This window comes from Eurypyga helias, unplaced genomic scaffold (assembly GCF_000690775.1).
Source record: "Eurypyga helias isolate BGI_N326 unplaced genomic scaffold, ASM69077v1 scaffold23861, whole genome shotgun sequence".
Classification (NCBI taxonomy): Eukaryota; Metazoa; Chordata; class Aves; order Eurypygiformes; family Eurypygidae; genus Eurypyga; species Eurypyga helias.
Window position 1 is genome coordinate 13,670 of NW_010230649.1, and position 16,567 is coordinate 30,236.

A 16,567-nucleotide genomic window follows, 5' to 3' on the forward strand; every position below is an offset into this window, starting at 1 on the left:
GGGCGGGGGTTCTCACTGTACAGGCCACGGGTACAAGCCTCACCCCTCCTCCCCAGCCACCTCGGAGCAGCAACACAGCCAGCAGAGACTCCATGAGGTCACGAGAGACGGAGCCACCCGCAGCCAGCACCGAAAACTGGGGTCCCAGGGATGGGCGGTCCCACTGCTCCAACTGGACTGGCCAAATGCTAGAGCACAAGCTGCAGCTCCAGGATGGCTTTTCCCTGGAGAGGAGCAGTGGGATGGAAGGGAGGGGTTGGGGCCAGCTGGGAGGAAGGAGATGACAGCAGAGATGGAGGCAATTGGGGCTGGCAGGGGGTGTTTTGCTAGGAGCTCCACACCAGCTCTGCCAGGGCAGGATAACTCGCATGCAGACCCCGGGAATAAGCAGACAGGCTGAGCTGAGCGACTCAGTTGCTTTATTGATGGCCTCTGGCATCCCAGTCAATGGGCTGCTTCACTCGGTGATGCTGCGGAAGGACTGGACGGTGGGGCTCGCCGCTCCCCACTCCACGGGTTTGCGGTACTCGCCCTTGGGCAGCAGGTACTGCCTGCCCCGGTAGTTGGGATGCTCGTAGAAAACCCAGACACCCTCCAGCACTCTGCAGGCATGGATCTCACGCATGTGCCATTCCTCCATGACGGAAGGGCAGTCTTCGGTGGCTTCAAACATCCGCCCACCAAAATCTCCCTTCTCAAATACCTGGATGTGGCCCCGGCCTCCACTTGGCTGGAAAAAGAGGAGAGAAAATGGCAGAGTGCTGGAGGGAAGCACCAGTATGTCCCCAGCTCTGAGAGTCACCAGTGATGGGAGCAGCGCTGAGGCACGGTCACACTCCGATGGGGTACAAGCCATGCCCCCAGCACACCAGGACAGGGCTGAACAGCTCACGCCAGCCCCCAGAAGCACAGCAGGGAGGCAGCTGGGGTAACTCTTGACCAAGCATCACACGCAAGAGGGCATAAAAGCACCGAGCGGGAGCACTTCCAGCTCAAATCCCCACCGCAGCCTGGTTTCGGAGGGAGGAAGGGTGCAGGGAGGGACAAGGCCACGACAGCAAGTGCTGGGCTCTCCATCCCAGGCAGCCTGCCCATCCCGCTGCTGGCGTGAACCCTTCAGCCGCTCCGTGTGAGCATCGGGAGGAGAAATGGACCCCCTCCGCTCCCCGCTCCTCCCGGCAACGAGGAGTTTAATGAGCTGGTGACCCTAGCTGGGTTGTATTACAGGCGAACGCACTGCAGGTATTTTCCGCTGTGATTTGAAGTGCTGCGTTGCCTGAAGGCACTGCAGCAGTTTTAATCTGCAGCTGCCTGGACACCGTCTTCCCCCGCCTCCCCGAGCCCGATCTTGTCGTCAGCACCAGCCGAGCTCTGTGGGGTCTCTTGGGTCCGTGTGCTGATGCTGCTCCGGGGTGCTCTGACCCCAGGCCTGCGAGCATCGGGCCCTGGGCAACCTCCCCATGGGCAGAAGGGGAAGCCAGGCACCGGGTGGACGTGTGGATAGGCCTCCACGTTTCATCCTGATGGAGGGAGCTGTGTTGCTGTTATCTCTCACACGTGTTTTGGCTCCATCCCTTACACCAGATCAGTGTGCTGAACTGGCTGGAAACTCTCCCTGCCCTGTGTAAAGGGATTTAGGCCTAGCTCAAACCCAGAACAGGCTCAATGCGGTGTTACACCACCAGACATAAAAGAAACTCCATTCTCAGCTGTGAGACCTGCTCCATGCAATGGGAAACCATGGCTGTGCTGCTCAAGTCAGCGATGCACAGATTCCCCCCAACATCTCCCCCACCGCTGGCAAGGAGACAGCAGTGCTGGCACTCAGTGTCTCAACTCCAAACATCCCCATTCCCACCCCTGCCAGTTTTAAAGGGTGCTTCTCTGCACAGGCTTCCCAAAGCAACTGCCCTCCCTGTTCCTTTCTCCCCCCAACACTTCCACAGGATGTAAACCTTGCTGGCTGTCACCCTTATATCTGTTCTCCTGCTGTTGGAAGGATGAGCGCTGCCTAAGGCTGCAGACGCATCTCCCTGGCATCAGTTAGGAGAGGACAAGCGCAGTTCCTGTGCTGCCATGGGGAGACGAGTGTCGCCTCGTGCACTCCTAACAGCGGGAGACACCGCCCTGCTCCAAGCATGCCCAAGGCTGGCTTCAAGCATCACTCCCACCCCTGGGTCACTCCAGGTCTGCTCCTGGAGCTGGTCGCCCCATGTCCACGCTGCCCAGAGGGACTTGGTGACACTCAGGTTCGGTCCCCTGTGTCAGAAGGGAGTCGTGGTTTGCTAGAGAGGCAAACAAACTGCCCCTTGCTCTGGGTGCTCCTGGAAAATCCATATCCCACTGTCACAAGCCTCGTGCCCACCGGCAGAGTCAGAGCAGCCAGCAGCAAAGCAGGGGGGAACCAAGAAGCAAACCTCGGAGCGACCTGCCCAGACCTAGAGGCCTCTGGAGGAACAGGCAGATAGAACTAGGTTGCTGTTCCTTTGGAAACTCGCCCACGAAGCAGTCAAGGGGAGCTGCTTTTTCACCACTGTAGTCACGAGTGGAAGAGATTTATCTTCTCCACCCACCAAACACCTTGCTGTTCACAGAGCAGGACTGCAGCCCCAAACCCCCTGTAGCCATCCTCTCCAAGGGAGGTCCTGCAGGTCTGCAGGAAGGCAGGGGCCACCCACAGCCATGCTGAAACCCTCTAATGATAGGTGTGTAAATCAAAATGTCCCTCGGGAAGAGGTCACACTTACTATCTGGACGGCTTTGCAGGAGCCGAGGCGGTCGTTGAGGCCCATCCAGTGGTGGTAGTCAGGATACTCCCCGTGTGTCAGAACGTACATGTTTCCGGAAAAGTTTGGCCTCTCATAGGCCACCCAGGTGCCTCCATCCACCCGGATGGAGTTGCAGCGGCTCAAGTAGGTGTGAAAGTCGGGGCAGTCGCTGTCACACTCGTAGGAACGGCCTAGGAAATTCTTGTCTTCATAGAAGGTGACCTGAAAGACAAGCAGAGGCAGGAAGGCAGGGAGGTCCCTCATCACCCAGCGCATGCATGTGCCTGCATCCATACTCTAGCCGCAGCACGGCACGGAACGTCTGAAAACAAGATGTCAAAAAGGTTATCAAGGCCAACCTCTGAGCAGGATTGACAGCATCCCAGCCAACCTTGGCAGCCAATCACCAGTCTGGCCCCAACGCCTCCAGTTGCCAACTCCTTGCTCTTCCCAGCCCCTAGTTCTGTCCCAATCCAACCCAATGCTCCCTTGGTGAAGTCCCTCTCCTCTTTGCAGCAAAACACTATGAAAACATTTCCCTCCCACCTTCTCTAGCTTCATGGTTACTAAATCATGGCCAAGGGACCCAGAAGCTGCCAACAGACTGTACTAAGCAGAGTTTCGTTTATGTTGGCTTACCGAGTGTCTGCAGTTAGGGCTCTACTGATAAGGGTGCGGTGAGGTGGGTCTCCTCTGCGCCACGTCTTCTAGCCCTGCAGTCGTTCCCCTTGTTCCCACCTAACAGTCCACAGTTTGCTTTCTCAGAATTCAATGCCAAAAGGTGGACATTGCCTTGAACTTTACCAGTGCCAAGAAAAACTAAAGGACTGTTCCACGTACGTGGCGGATAGCCCAGTTCTTCGGACATCCCAGGACTGCATTCGCAGTTGGCTGTTTCTGCTTTGGTTGTTTCAAGTTTGTGATAGAGCTGACAAATTTCTGACCCATCACCACACTTCTTTCCCAAGGGCTGCTCTACAGCCAGGCAGCTGATGGCAACTTGGCTTAGGGACTCATTTTCCCTACTCCATCACAACCTGTTTCGAAATGATGTCGAGAGCTGGTGAGCAAATCCCATTCCTCTTGCTGAGGTAACACCAACCCAGCCAGGCCTGGAGAAGGGGGCACATGGTTCCTTCAAATAGCTCTTCATGGAAACGCTGCTGAGCCCTAGACCCAGGCCAGTCTTTCGTACAGCCCCACTTTCAGATCCTTCCAGATGACAATTATTCATCGAGAGCTGCTCTTTGCACTAAAGGTTCTGTACCATCATGTCTATTTTGACTATATCCCCCCTGCTTGCTTATGATACTGTGATGCCAGACAGTCAATGATGTCTCATCCCCTTCAACCTCATTCCCAAAGCTCTGCAGCCCCTTCTGAGCTGCAGTCCCACTCCTGTCCACGCAGCGAGCGTCCAGCACGGTCGAGGAAGATCTCTGCCCCATGTCTGTAAGACCCTGGGTCTGGTCTCCGTGCAGGCAGCACCTCACCGGGGCAGCGGGCTGCCTCCTCGGCAACAGAACGGGTCTCCAACACCGCTGGCCCTGGCCCTGCAGGAGCGGCTTTGGCCTTGCGGCTGGCATTCAGCAGAACCAGCTCCTCCTGCTACGCCCTCTCACAGCAACTGTGCGTGAAGTTGGTTCAACCGGCCCTTAATTTTGTAGTGGAAAAGCTCATTCGATTCTCCTTCCCCACCCAGACCAACACAACCGAACTTCAGTTTGACAAAGCCACCCGCTGCTCCTAGGAGGGTATTTTCCCTGTACGTATGAATCCACAAAGCCAAAGGAACCTGCGAGCACATTAAGGGTCTGGCCATTCCCACAGAACAGCGAACAACCACGAGTGTCATTCGTTGTTTCATTCTTAGACCATTTTTAGGAAGAGGTAAGGAGAGGCCTCCTGCCCACCCGTTCTCCACCACAGCTCTTTGCATGCACCCTCAATTCATTTCAGACCTTCCCAATCTCAGTTTTCCTCCAACAATCCAGGCATCAGCAGAGCAGACTGACATCCTTCACCCGCAGTATAACAACAGGCGAGCTACAGGAGCCACCAGTTCGTTTCCGTCGCGTCTTCCTCCGACACAAACCACCTTTCTTCACTGAAGCCATCCGGTTGCTGTGCTTACAGCACCGACCCGTTAAGCACCCGCTGCCCAGACTTGGCTTGTTTTGGGGCTCACCTGGCAGGTAACAGACTTGCCACAGCAGATCTTCCTACGGGAGCGTAGAAGCCTTACCCCCTTGGCCACCCCACAGCAGTTACCATACTCCTGGCCAGCAGCAGCTGTTAGAAGGAAACTCGCCAGCAAGAACTGTAAGCCGTAACCCACAGCACCCACTGCTGTCTAAGAAAGCAGCATGGGGGCCGTGACCACTTCCTAGGGCAGACCGCTTGCTTAGCTTGCGAGAAATAGTGTTTAATCCTCTCCTTTGCCCTTTTCCTCTCCCCAGAATGTGCTAGGCAAGAGCATGGCACAGAGGGAAGATGAGATTTGCACTCCCTCACTGACTTAAGGCCTCTTGGACATCTTGCTGCACCGGAGCAGCACATAACCAACCCATTCCCTGCTTGGAGGGGACACTGCTTTCAGCAGGGGTACAGGCAGCAAGTGTGAAAGTCTCTTTAAGCGGACAGGAGACTTGAGCACGCATCAGTTGTATTTCCCCAGCACCAGATTCTTTATACAGGGGTGAAGACTGCCCCACTGCATTCTGACAGCCAGCAGGCTAGAAGGCAGCAGCACCCCATCCTCGGTTCCCATAAAGACTGCTCAGAATGAGCCAAATTGCTTTGAGCCAAGATCACAGAGAAAGGGTGCGGAGAAGCGGAGACTGAATCCAAATCTTCCATAGCATCGACCGGTGCCTACAAATCACGCTGCTCCTGAGCTCCCTAGCCCTGCGGGTCTCACAGTGGCCACAGGTTAAAAAGAACGTAACCCAAAAGCAAAACTAATACAACGGGAAGATGTATGTCTGACCACAGCCTCTTAACAGTTGTGCAACATTTCCCAGGAGAAACTGGCCACTAGCCCAGAGTTCTCACTCTCCTTTCCCACCTATTTATCCCTGCCCAGTCCCAACCCTGCAACAAGGTCTGCGTGACGGACCAGCTCAGCTCCGCTAACGTCAAGGCTGAGGAACGCAGCACCAGAGCTGGATCCCCATCTGACACGTCACGAGCTGAAGCTGAGCTTTCTGATCTACCTTCTTCTCCAGTTCAAATTCATCTCTGCTGACACTGCCAAACCACAAGGCCAGTTCACATCCCTCGGGGAATGCTGTTGCCTTCGGTGCGGCGCTCATCATTCGGGCATCTTGCTGGTGCAGCACACCTTTGCTCCACCGTGGGAGGGAGATGTGGTGTTGGGATCCAGGTCCTCCCAAGGACGCCTTCCACGAGACTCTGCTCTCCAAGCGCAGCTCATCACACTCGCTGCTGGCACAGCAGCCCCCACCGTCAATTTACAAGACATCAGGTCCTGGTGCATTTTTAAATATCCCCTCACCAGTCACCGTGTTTGACTCGCAGAGCCACACCTACAGGAAACAGCCAAGACCTGGGAAAAGACTAGGGAGGGCTCAGCTCCAGCTTCCCACCACTTGAGGAGGGATTTCAAGCATCTCCTCTTGTCAACAGGCTGACAAGAGGGAGAAGCCGTCAGCAGAACAAAGAGACCAAAGTTTCTCCACAACTTACCCGATAAATTCTGTACTTCTCGCCACAGTCACATCTAGGACACAAATAAACTTACCTTGGTTCCAGCTCTGGACATTTTCGGTTCCAGCCAAGCTCCCCAGCGCTGGAGGAACGTCAGAAGCTGTTACAAACAGCCAGGAACCCAGACACCCTTTTTATAATGGGCTTGTTTTAAACCAGACAGCCGCTTTGTCATGAGAATAGGATCCAAAAATTGAGTCAGTGATTCTGAGGCTATAGCCAGTTTCCAGAAAAGCAAACAGGATTATGGAATAAAGGAAGGCTTCACCATCCTCCCTTTGTTACCATTTGCTGAGTCAGAACACCAAAACTCTGCCAATCGCACTCAAAACCCTCAGCCCCCTGCCAATTCCTGGAGGATGAGGGGCAGTTTGCCTGCTCTCTCCTTTACAAGCGCGTTAAGCAGGAAGGCATCCTTGTCAGCTCAGAAAGGCTCATCCCTGTTTGTAAGGAAGAGACCAAATATTTATCAGGGAAGGCTCCCACGCAGCGAAGGACACAGCTAGGGAACGGCCAACGCGTGCTCGGGGCAGGCACCACAGGCTTGCAGAGAACACCCTCCGCATCAAAAGCTCCCAATGGAAACATCCGTGCAGCAGAGAGGTGGTGTATTTTCCTAGCACATCCTCAGTTTGAGCTATATTGCTCCAAATGGTGCCTGAGAGCGAGGAAAAGCAGTATGCCTGGCCGTGCACCCCCAAAGTGAGTGGTTTCAAGCGTCAAATAGTACAGGACGGTGCCCAGCTTGCTGACAAAGTCTGCCAGTGTCACAAATGCAACTCGAAACCCCTACACCAGTCTGAGGGTTGAGCAAAAGTCTTTCTTTTAGCCCCATTCTGGCCCGCTGAGCGGGGAGGGCAAGGACTGCCAGCTGTCTGACCCAGACCCCCGCCCTCGCCAGCGCATTATTTAAAAACACCTCGGCAGCTATTCACTGCACCAGCCCGAAGGCTTAGCGAGACAAAGGGAAATGAATTTGGCACAGCAGGTCCTGAAACACACAGAGCCTGTTTCAAATCTGTCAGGACAAGCAGTCTCACAGCAGCAGCTCTGCGTGCCGCCCCGCGCACGCTGCCGCAGCCCCGCTAAACACAGCCAGGTAGGACAGCCTGGACAGACGTGCTCCGCAGCACCTCCTCCTCTTCCCGTTTCAGGTGTCTTGGATCACCTAGTGCTGTTGGTTACAGCTGTTACTGCTAGAAAGCTGTGAGGCCACTCCAATTTTTGGTTTTTTTCCATTCCAGTGCTGCCTTATGCAGATTCAGAGTTCAACCACATCGAAAGGCAACTCGGTAGGTTCACTAGGACACCTCAAAGCTCCACTGCGGTCACTTTGCACATCCCTCCTTTAAAAGTGGGTTAAAGATAATAAACTCACCTTGCATTTCATCACCTACCTGCCCAGGAGCCAAGAAACCTTCAGGGAAATTCTAGCATCCCAACAGCTTTGTACAGCTGTTTTGTCTCTGCCGCTTTGCCTGGCTCATTTAGGTGCTCAGCTACGAGCACATCTCCCAAAGTCAGGTTCCACTAGCCCACGTGAACAGTCTCATTCAAGCTGACACTCTTTACAAGAAATATTCAAGGTAGGAAAGGGCATTTGCATCCAAATGCTGTGCTGGGGCAGCCTGCAAACCTTCAACTCCACGGCTATACGGCTGACATTTCACTACGCAGCGAAGATGCCGAGTCCCCCTAACACCCACGGTGCAGGTAAAACCCCCTCCCAAGGACACATGCCAGGCTTAGCAGAGAACTCTGTTTTATTGACATCTGTCAAAATAACGCAAACGTCTAAGTAAGTTAATTCCATAAAATCCCATTGTTTAAGTGCTATCTTCATATTAAAAAATCCATTGAATGTCATTCATTTAAAAAAAAAAAAAATTCTCAAACATTTCTTTTTCACATTTATAAAACCAGCAGGGTTTGTACCCTACGGATGCACGCGATGGCCAAGGCCCCGCGTCCAGCTCTGCGTCAGGAAGGGCTCCTTCGCTGGATACTCGCACACTACGGACGCGAGCCACGATGACAGCCTCCCTGCTAACGGATCTGCAACAAGGCCTACTCCGTCACGCTTGAGAAACGCACGCCTTCTCGGTTATCAACAGAACGGTTATGGCACATGCCTGGGAAAGCGGCAGCGACTGGAAATCCGGAAGCAGGCAGACAGTCCAAGTCACGCTGAGGCTGGGCATCAGATCTACATCGAGTGTGTTCGGTCAGGACGGCCACAGAGTCTTAATGAGAACTGTTTTCAGTGTATGGCTGCCTGTTCCCAGAACTCTGTAACAAAATAAGACGGGCACATTTTACTCCTGACACCAGCAAATAAAAAGCAACTCAAAAGACTAAAGATAAGGGGAAAAAAAAAAAAAAACAGCTTTCTAATGGTTTGAAACGCGCAATGGCAAAAAACCACAGTAAGGGCTCATCTCCAGCTCCTAAACCATTTGTCCTTGGGGAAAAAAAAAGACACTACAAAGTAAGAATTGGTCAAGTCTCACTCGACTCTTAAGCAAGAAGCGAGAGGAGTAAGTACGGTGATTGATACACACAGCCCCTGTGAAAGAGCAGCCATCCGAGTAAGTCTTTACGTCAGATCCTGTACGACTGCCTATCCCCTTTACAGCTGCACACAGAGAGGTGCCGAGCACACAGGGAACAGACTCAAACTGCAAAGAGGTTTTGACTGCAAAACGAGAACTGAAACCAACTGCAAGGCTCGTGGGAGAACATACGCTCAACAGCCTCCTTCTTCCACCTCTGCCCAGGCTGCGTGTACAAACGTGGGATGATTCTTCTGGGTAGAGAAGAACAAAGAGAAACGTGCTCTGCTCACCCCTCCTTGCCTTCTGCTGTCCAGGAATATGACGCTATCCCGCTGCCTGCTTGCAGCCCACTGCAGGAGGGACGAGGCTATCCAGCTGCTGACGGTTCCCTGTCTGAACCAGCCATTCGTAGAACTTGTTTTCCACCAACATCTGGAACTGTTTCCTCTGATCCCTGAAAGCAAAAAAAGATCAGGAGGGAAGGATGTAAAGCTTGCATTTATTTACAGCATGATACTTCTCCCCTTCGCTACCCAAACAAGCCTCTACGTATCAGCTGAGAGCTGGGCTTGGCTCCTGAGCTGCCTGGGCCATGCTGAGGTTTCTACCAAGCGACTATTACTCTAATGAGTCCCAGAGGCAGAACGTGGTGGAGGCAGAGAAGTCATGCAAACTTCCCCACCCCACTAGCACAGCAACCCTGCTCCACAGGGTAAAGCTTCCTCCACTTTACTCTCAGAGCACAGATTAAAAACTTGTCTGAAAAGGGAGAAAAAGAAGATTAGTAACCAGCGTTCAAGCACTGAAGACACAAAGTTCTGTTCTGACAGCTCCTGAAAGACAGAGGATGGAGATCAGGGGAAAAAAGGCACATATAAGCAACACTCCTCAAATAACTGCCATGATGGGTAAATAGCCTGGGGGATGCTTTTTCGACCAGCAGAAACAGGGTACAACCCCTTAGCTCAGGCTCTCTGGCACCAGTCAGATAGCCAAGAGCAGCGCAGGCTGACAGCAGTATTCCTCCACAACAGCATCCCAGCTATATGGGAGCAGCTCAGCTCCACAATTTCTTAAGCCAAAGGTGGCACGAGTATTGAGTAACTCCTGCTGCGCTTCTGTTCTTCTAAGAGCTTACGCAATTCCTTTCTGAACCCAGGTAACACATGAATATTTTCAATGTCCTGTGGAGATTTTACATGGCTTTGCTTTGAACCCATTCCTTATTTGACATGCTGATCCCATCCTGCACTGGGAAAAAGCAGCAAGCCAGTCCTACTCATTTTTGTGCCACCCAGTTTCAGAGGCTCGGTGTACCCAGGCCCCTTTTTTCAAGTTAAAGGTTCTTCCTTGTACTATCGCTTCCAATTGAGACATTCCCCAGACAGCAGGGTTCTAGGACAGAAACTAACCTAAATTCCTCCCCAGTGGACGTGAACATAAAGGCAGTCACTTCTTTCTTCTCTTACGGTTTTATCTTCTCCAAGTGCTTTTTATATACCCTGATCTGCTACTGACCCTGAAAGACTTTGTCTGATACGCTCAGAAAATGAATAAACAGGATTTTATGCTTCTGCAAGTTGTTCCTCAAGCTGTCTTATTGGTCCTGTCTTAGGGAGGTTTTACTTTCAGCCTGCCAGGATTTACATTCTTTTTTTGCCCTACTTCCCTCATTCAGACAACTTCAACTTCTTGAAAGATGTCTTCTTATTTCTAACATTGTCTTTCACCTCCCTGTTCAAGCATGGCAGCTTTTTTCTTTCTACAAGTCTGAGATCCTGTTTGCTCTAAGCTTCCTACTTGTTTCCCTGCCTGCAGGAGACAGAGACATTTTACACTGTCAGCTGCCCAGGTTCTTTTCAGCAAGCTTCTACACTTGGCACCGTTTCCTCCTTTTAGGGGGAAAATCTAGGAAAATTTAGGATGTTAAATCTCAGCACATCATCCATACTACCTCACATTTCTTTAGCAGTAGGATTTTGACAGGCCAGACACCTTCACAAAACACCAGATTTTGACAGGCCAGACACCTTCACCTGGGGAAAGAAGCAGCCGCCCCGGGAGGACAATGGCTGGAGGGGGAAGCACCTTAGATGAGGCTGTCAGACACGAAAGATGACTCCAGCACAAGGGCTGGAGTTAACTTTCCTCTCTGCTGCCCCTGAAGACTCAGGGCTGCGAGTTTTGAAGGTTTATACACCTCTGTCACCACTACTGGGTCTCTCTCCCAGTGTAGAGCACTTTCAGACTTTAGGCTCCTCCACGCCCAGCACAGAGGCACCTGGATTTCAGAAAGGAACAAGGGAAGCAGAGGGAGCTAATCCAAAACAATGAACAATCCAATGTGCTACAACTCAGCCTGGTACGATGGGAAGTGTTGACACTCTGGTCCAAGAGGAGGTTTTCATATCCTGTGTTCCCACCGGGATAAACCCCTCCAAGATCACTGCAGATCAGCACACCTGTTCCAAGTCATCGACTGAGCACAGAGCAGGAAGAAAATCTCTACAGCTGCAGTACAGCATAGGGAACAAAACTTGTTCTCATCTCCTCAAGCCTTTGTAACCAACTGACTGCTGCGTTTAGAGCCTCATTCTGTATTTGCGAAGGAAGCCAGATCCTTCAGGTTGCTGCATCGAAGCGGTTCACCGAAAGATAAAAGCAGCTGAACGGAAGTCAGCAGAGCTCTGTACCCTTGTCCGACCCGGCTGGCTGCAGAAGCAAGCACGCTGCCAAAGGAAGCAAGTTGAACTTTGTCTGAACTCCACAAGAGGTGCTGAGAAAGCAAACACACACACATCGGTACGTGAGGTGGGCGAGGACAGGCCTAACTGGTACAGTAAAAGCTAAGCAGCATTCAGTGTGATCTGATGAAGAGGACTTTAAAAGCTACTGCCCATGAGGTGATCTACTGCAATGGTCCACATGCACATTCTTAGCTCACCTCAGCAACAGATGGGACAGTAATTTAAAGCTTCAATCTCAAGGTAAAGGCTGGGCTAAGGGTGAGCACCAATCAGCTGCAGGCCAATAATTAGTTGAGCTGTTGTTCAGGGTACACCCCCGTATCTCCCCCACGGCAGCATGCGACACTGGAAGCAGAACAGAGACAGCAGAGACAGAACCCAGCGTGAGATAAGCTGTAAACTCTCACTCCCAGGCTGGATCCCTCACCTCAGCCCTCAACAGCGTCGAGGCATGCCTTCCCTTTGGCCTCGCGTGCTAGGAAAGCACACTCGTGACAAAGCATCTCCTTCAGAGTTACGATTGTGAGCATTATTCTTCTCACTATATATTAAGAGCCAAGACCAGGATCCCGAGCCTGCTCATTACTGATACTCTAGAAATGGCATGCACCAAGGCTCACACAAACCAACCCATTTTCCAAGCATTTTTGTTGAACCACATCAAACGAATCTTCTGTTTATACGTCTGCAACGCAGCTCACACGCCCCGGCCGGGATGCAGCACTCACTTGGTCAGGCCTGCCTCCTTCACAGTTTTCTGCCAGATCTGTACCTTCTGCTCTCGTTGACTCAGCGCTTTCTGATAGGCGTGGGGAAGCCCACCCGGCATCTCCGTGGTGTCTCCTTCCATCTCAAAAGGGATCACGAAGGTGTAGAATTCGGAGGGTGGCAGGAGGCGGAAGACACTGGTGTCACCGCTCTCCTTGCACACCAGCATGGGGCTGTCCCAGTAGTCTGGGAGAGTGGCCAAGCCCACCTGCGCCATGTGGTCTTCAAGCATCGGATAATGGGTGTGGAAAGGGGCGAAGCTGACTGCTTGGTTCCCTGAGAGGATGAGGGGCTGGGTAGGCGTGAGAACGTAAAAAGTACAGCCAGCGGTGGAAGAAAGGCACAAACGATGGCAAACCACGATGACCTTGATGTTGTCACAGCTGTGGACGTGAACAGACGCCTGCACGGGGCCAAGGACAAAAGTGCTATTCCGGCACTTCTCAATGGTCACAGATCTGTGAAAGAACATGAGAACAGGAAAAAAAATAACACAGTGAGCAGGAAAGAGCAAAGCCAGACTTTTTCACTGCTTAGTCCGTCTAACAGGAGCTCAGCACTTGAAAAAACCTCCTGAAAACACATCTAGCTGTGTCCCAGGAGAACAAAAACTCACCGGAGGGGAGAGAGGAGGTAAATGAAGGACTCATTGCAGCGATGAATCCTTACGTGAGCCCCCACCAGGGTTTCCGAGCTCTTGGCCAGCGTCTGTTTGTACACCTGGCTCATTACCACCATGGGGAACACCTCAGGCACCACATGAGAGTTGCAGGCAATCTTTGCTCTCCTGGTTGTTCCTTCAACTGCAAAATAAAGTTAACCCATTCATTTAAACAGAAATAAAAGCACAGAAAGCCTACACAGGATTCCTGCAGAGACATGGACATCATGGGTCACTGCCCAGACTTCTCAGCAATCTCTCAATAAAATAATCAGCCCAAAACTTCAAAGCCAATACTGTCAAACTGTGTAACATCACACACCAGTCACACCAGCCACCGATGCCTACTGGGCAGGTCAGCAGTACATAGCAGGCAGAAGCTCCAGAAGCCGAGGCACAATGAAAGATCAAAACCATTTCAAGGTTACTTAGGGGCAGCCAAAGCCTCACACAAGGTACAGACAGCCCTGACCTAGGCATTTCCAACTCCAGCAGTATGCTCCTGCACACAAGACTCCGCCTGGCAGGAAGATCCTTAGGGCAAGTTTTACGTTGAAAGCAGGAGCTGCCTGTTTTAAGACAGTGACATGATCCCTCTGTAATACAATCCTTGAGGGACCTCCTTGTCCTGCCTAACACACCACCTCTCTTACTACTATGCAGCCAGAGAAAAGAATACATCCACCTGAATGTTCTCCTAAGGTAGGAGGTGCCTTGGCTCAACTGCCATGCTCCTGCAGGTGAAAGAATGGGATTCAAGGCAAGAAAACCTGTGCCAGTTCCCAGCTTTGCCACAAACACATCACGTTATTTAGTCTGCATCATTAACGTCTGCTGACAAAAGTGCTCCAAGGACCAGAATAATACAGAGACATCAGGCAGCACCCGCTAGTCCCCCCAGACTTGCCTCTAAGATGCCACCTTCCCCAATTCCACTGACAGAAGGAGGAAAAGGAGGCAAGCCCCCATGCCACTGCCTGATTCCTCGGTCAACAAGAGGAGCCGAGACTGGAAAGCCATTTCTAAAAATAAAGGCAAGGCCTGCAGCTACCTTGCTGTGCCCACGCGAGTTTCTTCCCAGACTTGAGGCAGGCAGTCATCCCAAAAGGGTTGGTCGTCAGGCAAGACCGCAGCCAGCTCTCTAGCTTGGGGAAGGAGAAGGCTTTGGAGAGCTTGGAGTAGCCGTTCTGCCTGTGGCAGGGCTGCCAGACGGCAAGCTCATGCAGAGGATGGACCGTCCTCGATCTGTCCACGGTCCCTTCAATAAGGAAGCTGAGGGCACAGACAGCTTCGTAGGACACCAAGCTACAGTGGGTGGAATGGGAGGAGGCGGTGAGCTGCTCCAGCTCCAGCAGCAGTTCCAGCATATCCGAGAGGTGGGTCTGCACGAAGGCGCGGTGGTCCTGGTCGTTCCAGTTCTTAGCAGGCAGAAAAACACAGAAGAAGAAGGTGAGTTCTCACAGAGCTGACGAGCACCGCAGACGTTATACAACGCATCCTTGCTTACACTCGTTCTGAAAGAGGGAAAGCAAGTCAGTCAAACGTGGTGCTCTCTCCTGCTCCTTGCTTCTGCTGCTCCACTCTTCCAAACCACAGAAAGGAAACCAGACTCATCAGCAACCTCCCCTCAAGAACAGAAAACCATTTTATTCTAACTCCAAGTACCAAATATTTAATTCTAGAAAGCAGAAACAGACACTCCGACAAGCCTTCCCACACAATTCAGCCAGCTGCTGCTGGCAAGGGCTCAGAGGAAACAAATCAGTAACTGACAGTCAAGGTCTTGCAACTGCTCTGCCGGAAAGTCGCTGTGCCTGTTCCAGACCTTCGGATATGATTAAGTGCCACCTTCCCAGGCACTGCAGGGAAGAAGCAGAGGGTCATTTCCTCACAGGCGAGCAGACCAATAAACCAAACAACCTCTGAAAGAATCATTAGTTCAAATTCTAAAGGCCTCCACACCAAAAAAAAGCTGAAAGCTAGAATTATGGCAAGCATTAATAAAGACAAGCTTTGCTGGCCTGCGAACAGCAGAACAAGTAACACGCGGCTGCGTTTACACGCTGGCCTCACCACCTATGACAGCCGTAGCCAAAAGGGCGTAACAGGCAGCTGTGAGCGTCTTGTCCAATGCCTGGAGATCCCTGCCCTGCGGCAGAGACCCTCTCCCACCGGACAGGTCTCACTGCACCATTTCAAAAGGGGGCACAGTTCACACTGGGCATCGCTGAAGCTGGGGGAACCTCACCTGATTGCAGAGGAAAAAAGAACACCAGCCGACAGCCCCAGTGCCATCGGGTCCAAAACCTCTGGGAAGGGTACAACAGCAGCCAAGACACACCTTCCTGTCCAGAATTTTTATTAACTGGCTACAGTTAAAGAAAACATCATCTTTTAAATAATACTGAACGCTCCATGGCCACCCAACCCACAGTCCCATGTCAGATCCTCTCATTTCTTTATACTGAAAGATTGAACAAATATAAAAATTTACCCAGTTCCTATTTTTAATTATTTCAGATTGTCCCAAGCTACATTTCACTAGCTCACACAGCTCACAGCATCACAGTCATGACAGAAATCCACCGCGGTTTGCAGCTGGCCTTTGTAACGATGTTGCCAATCTGCACTTCACTCAAATACAGAACTGCCCACAAGCTGCACCCGATACCTCCAACTCAATTTTATTATTTCAAAATACTTGATGGCATTTTTACAGGAAACATCAGCATTCCCACATGGTTCATGTACTTCTGCTGGCAAACCTGCAGGGAACACAACTTCATTTCATTTATTGAGCAAAGTATCTCCAATTTGAGATTGGAGACAGAGTTTACACTCTCCCAGGAACAAACCAGCCGCTTGTTAACCCACCTCAAGGCAGGACTTTGCAGTTCTCCACATGGCTGCACATAGACAATCCCACAGCTACAAATACCTTATTCTCGCTGGTGGATTTTCCAGTCAGGCTGGGAGACTTGGTCCTGGGGCTGGGCCACTCCTCCCCGATCAGAGACCTTCGCAGAGAAACCTTGTTCACTTGCTGGACGTAGAGGAAGAGCAGGAACTGCAGAGTGTCTACCGACAGCTAGCCAAGAGGGGAGAAAAAGAGGCGTTAGGGTGTGCTGGGCTCTCCCCACGCCCTCCCGGCTTGGGATGGGGCTCCTGCCTTGCTCCGCTCCTGCTCCAGCTCGTCGGCGCTGCCACAGGCCGCCTCGGCCTCAGCCCACTCGAGGCGGAGCTGCGCGTCCCGCCGGAGGAGGCTGTGGAAGAGTTCGAAGTAGAGCCAGGCCAGGCCGCGGCTCAGCTGCAACTTCCCACAGGCGATGTGCCGCCAAC

The 16,567-nt window shown here is 52.1% G+C and overlaps 2 protein-coding genes across 2 annotated transcripts; both read right to left on the reverse strand.

Annotated features, from left to right (window-relative positions):
• Positions 1 to 457: 457 nt before the first annotated feature.
• CRYGS (crystallin, gamma S) lies at positions 458 to 6,552 on the reverse strand. The gene is made up of 3 exons (XM_010160825.1): positions 6,532 to 6,552; positions 2,748 to 2,990; positions 458 to 730 (listed from the first exon to the last, which is right to left on the reverse strand). Exons 1-3 carry the CDS (start codon positions 6,550 to 6,552, stop codon positions 458 to 460), a joined length of 537 nt encoding a protein of 178 aa, XP_010159127.1.
• A 2,145-nt stretch (positions 6,553 to 8,697) lies between these two features.
• TBCCD1 (TBCC domain containing 1) lies at positions 8,698 to 16,562 on the reverse strand (the record flags this gene model as incomplete). The annotated part of the gene is made up of 7 exons (XM_010160826.1): positions 8,698 to 8,786; positions 9,343 to 9,506; positions 12,528 to 13,025; positions 13,184 to 13,370; positions 14,280 to 14,646; positions 16,167 to 16,316; positions 16,398 to 16,562. Coding segments are annotated over 6 exons (1,497 nt in total), but the record flags the coding sequence as incomplete, so codon positions are not given.
• Positions 16,563 to 16,567: the final 5 nt, after the last annotated feature.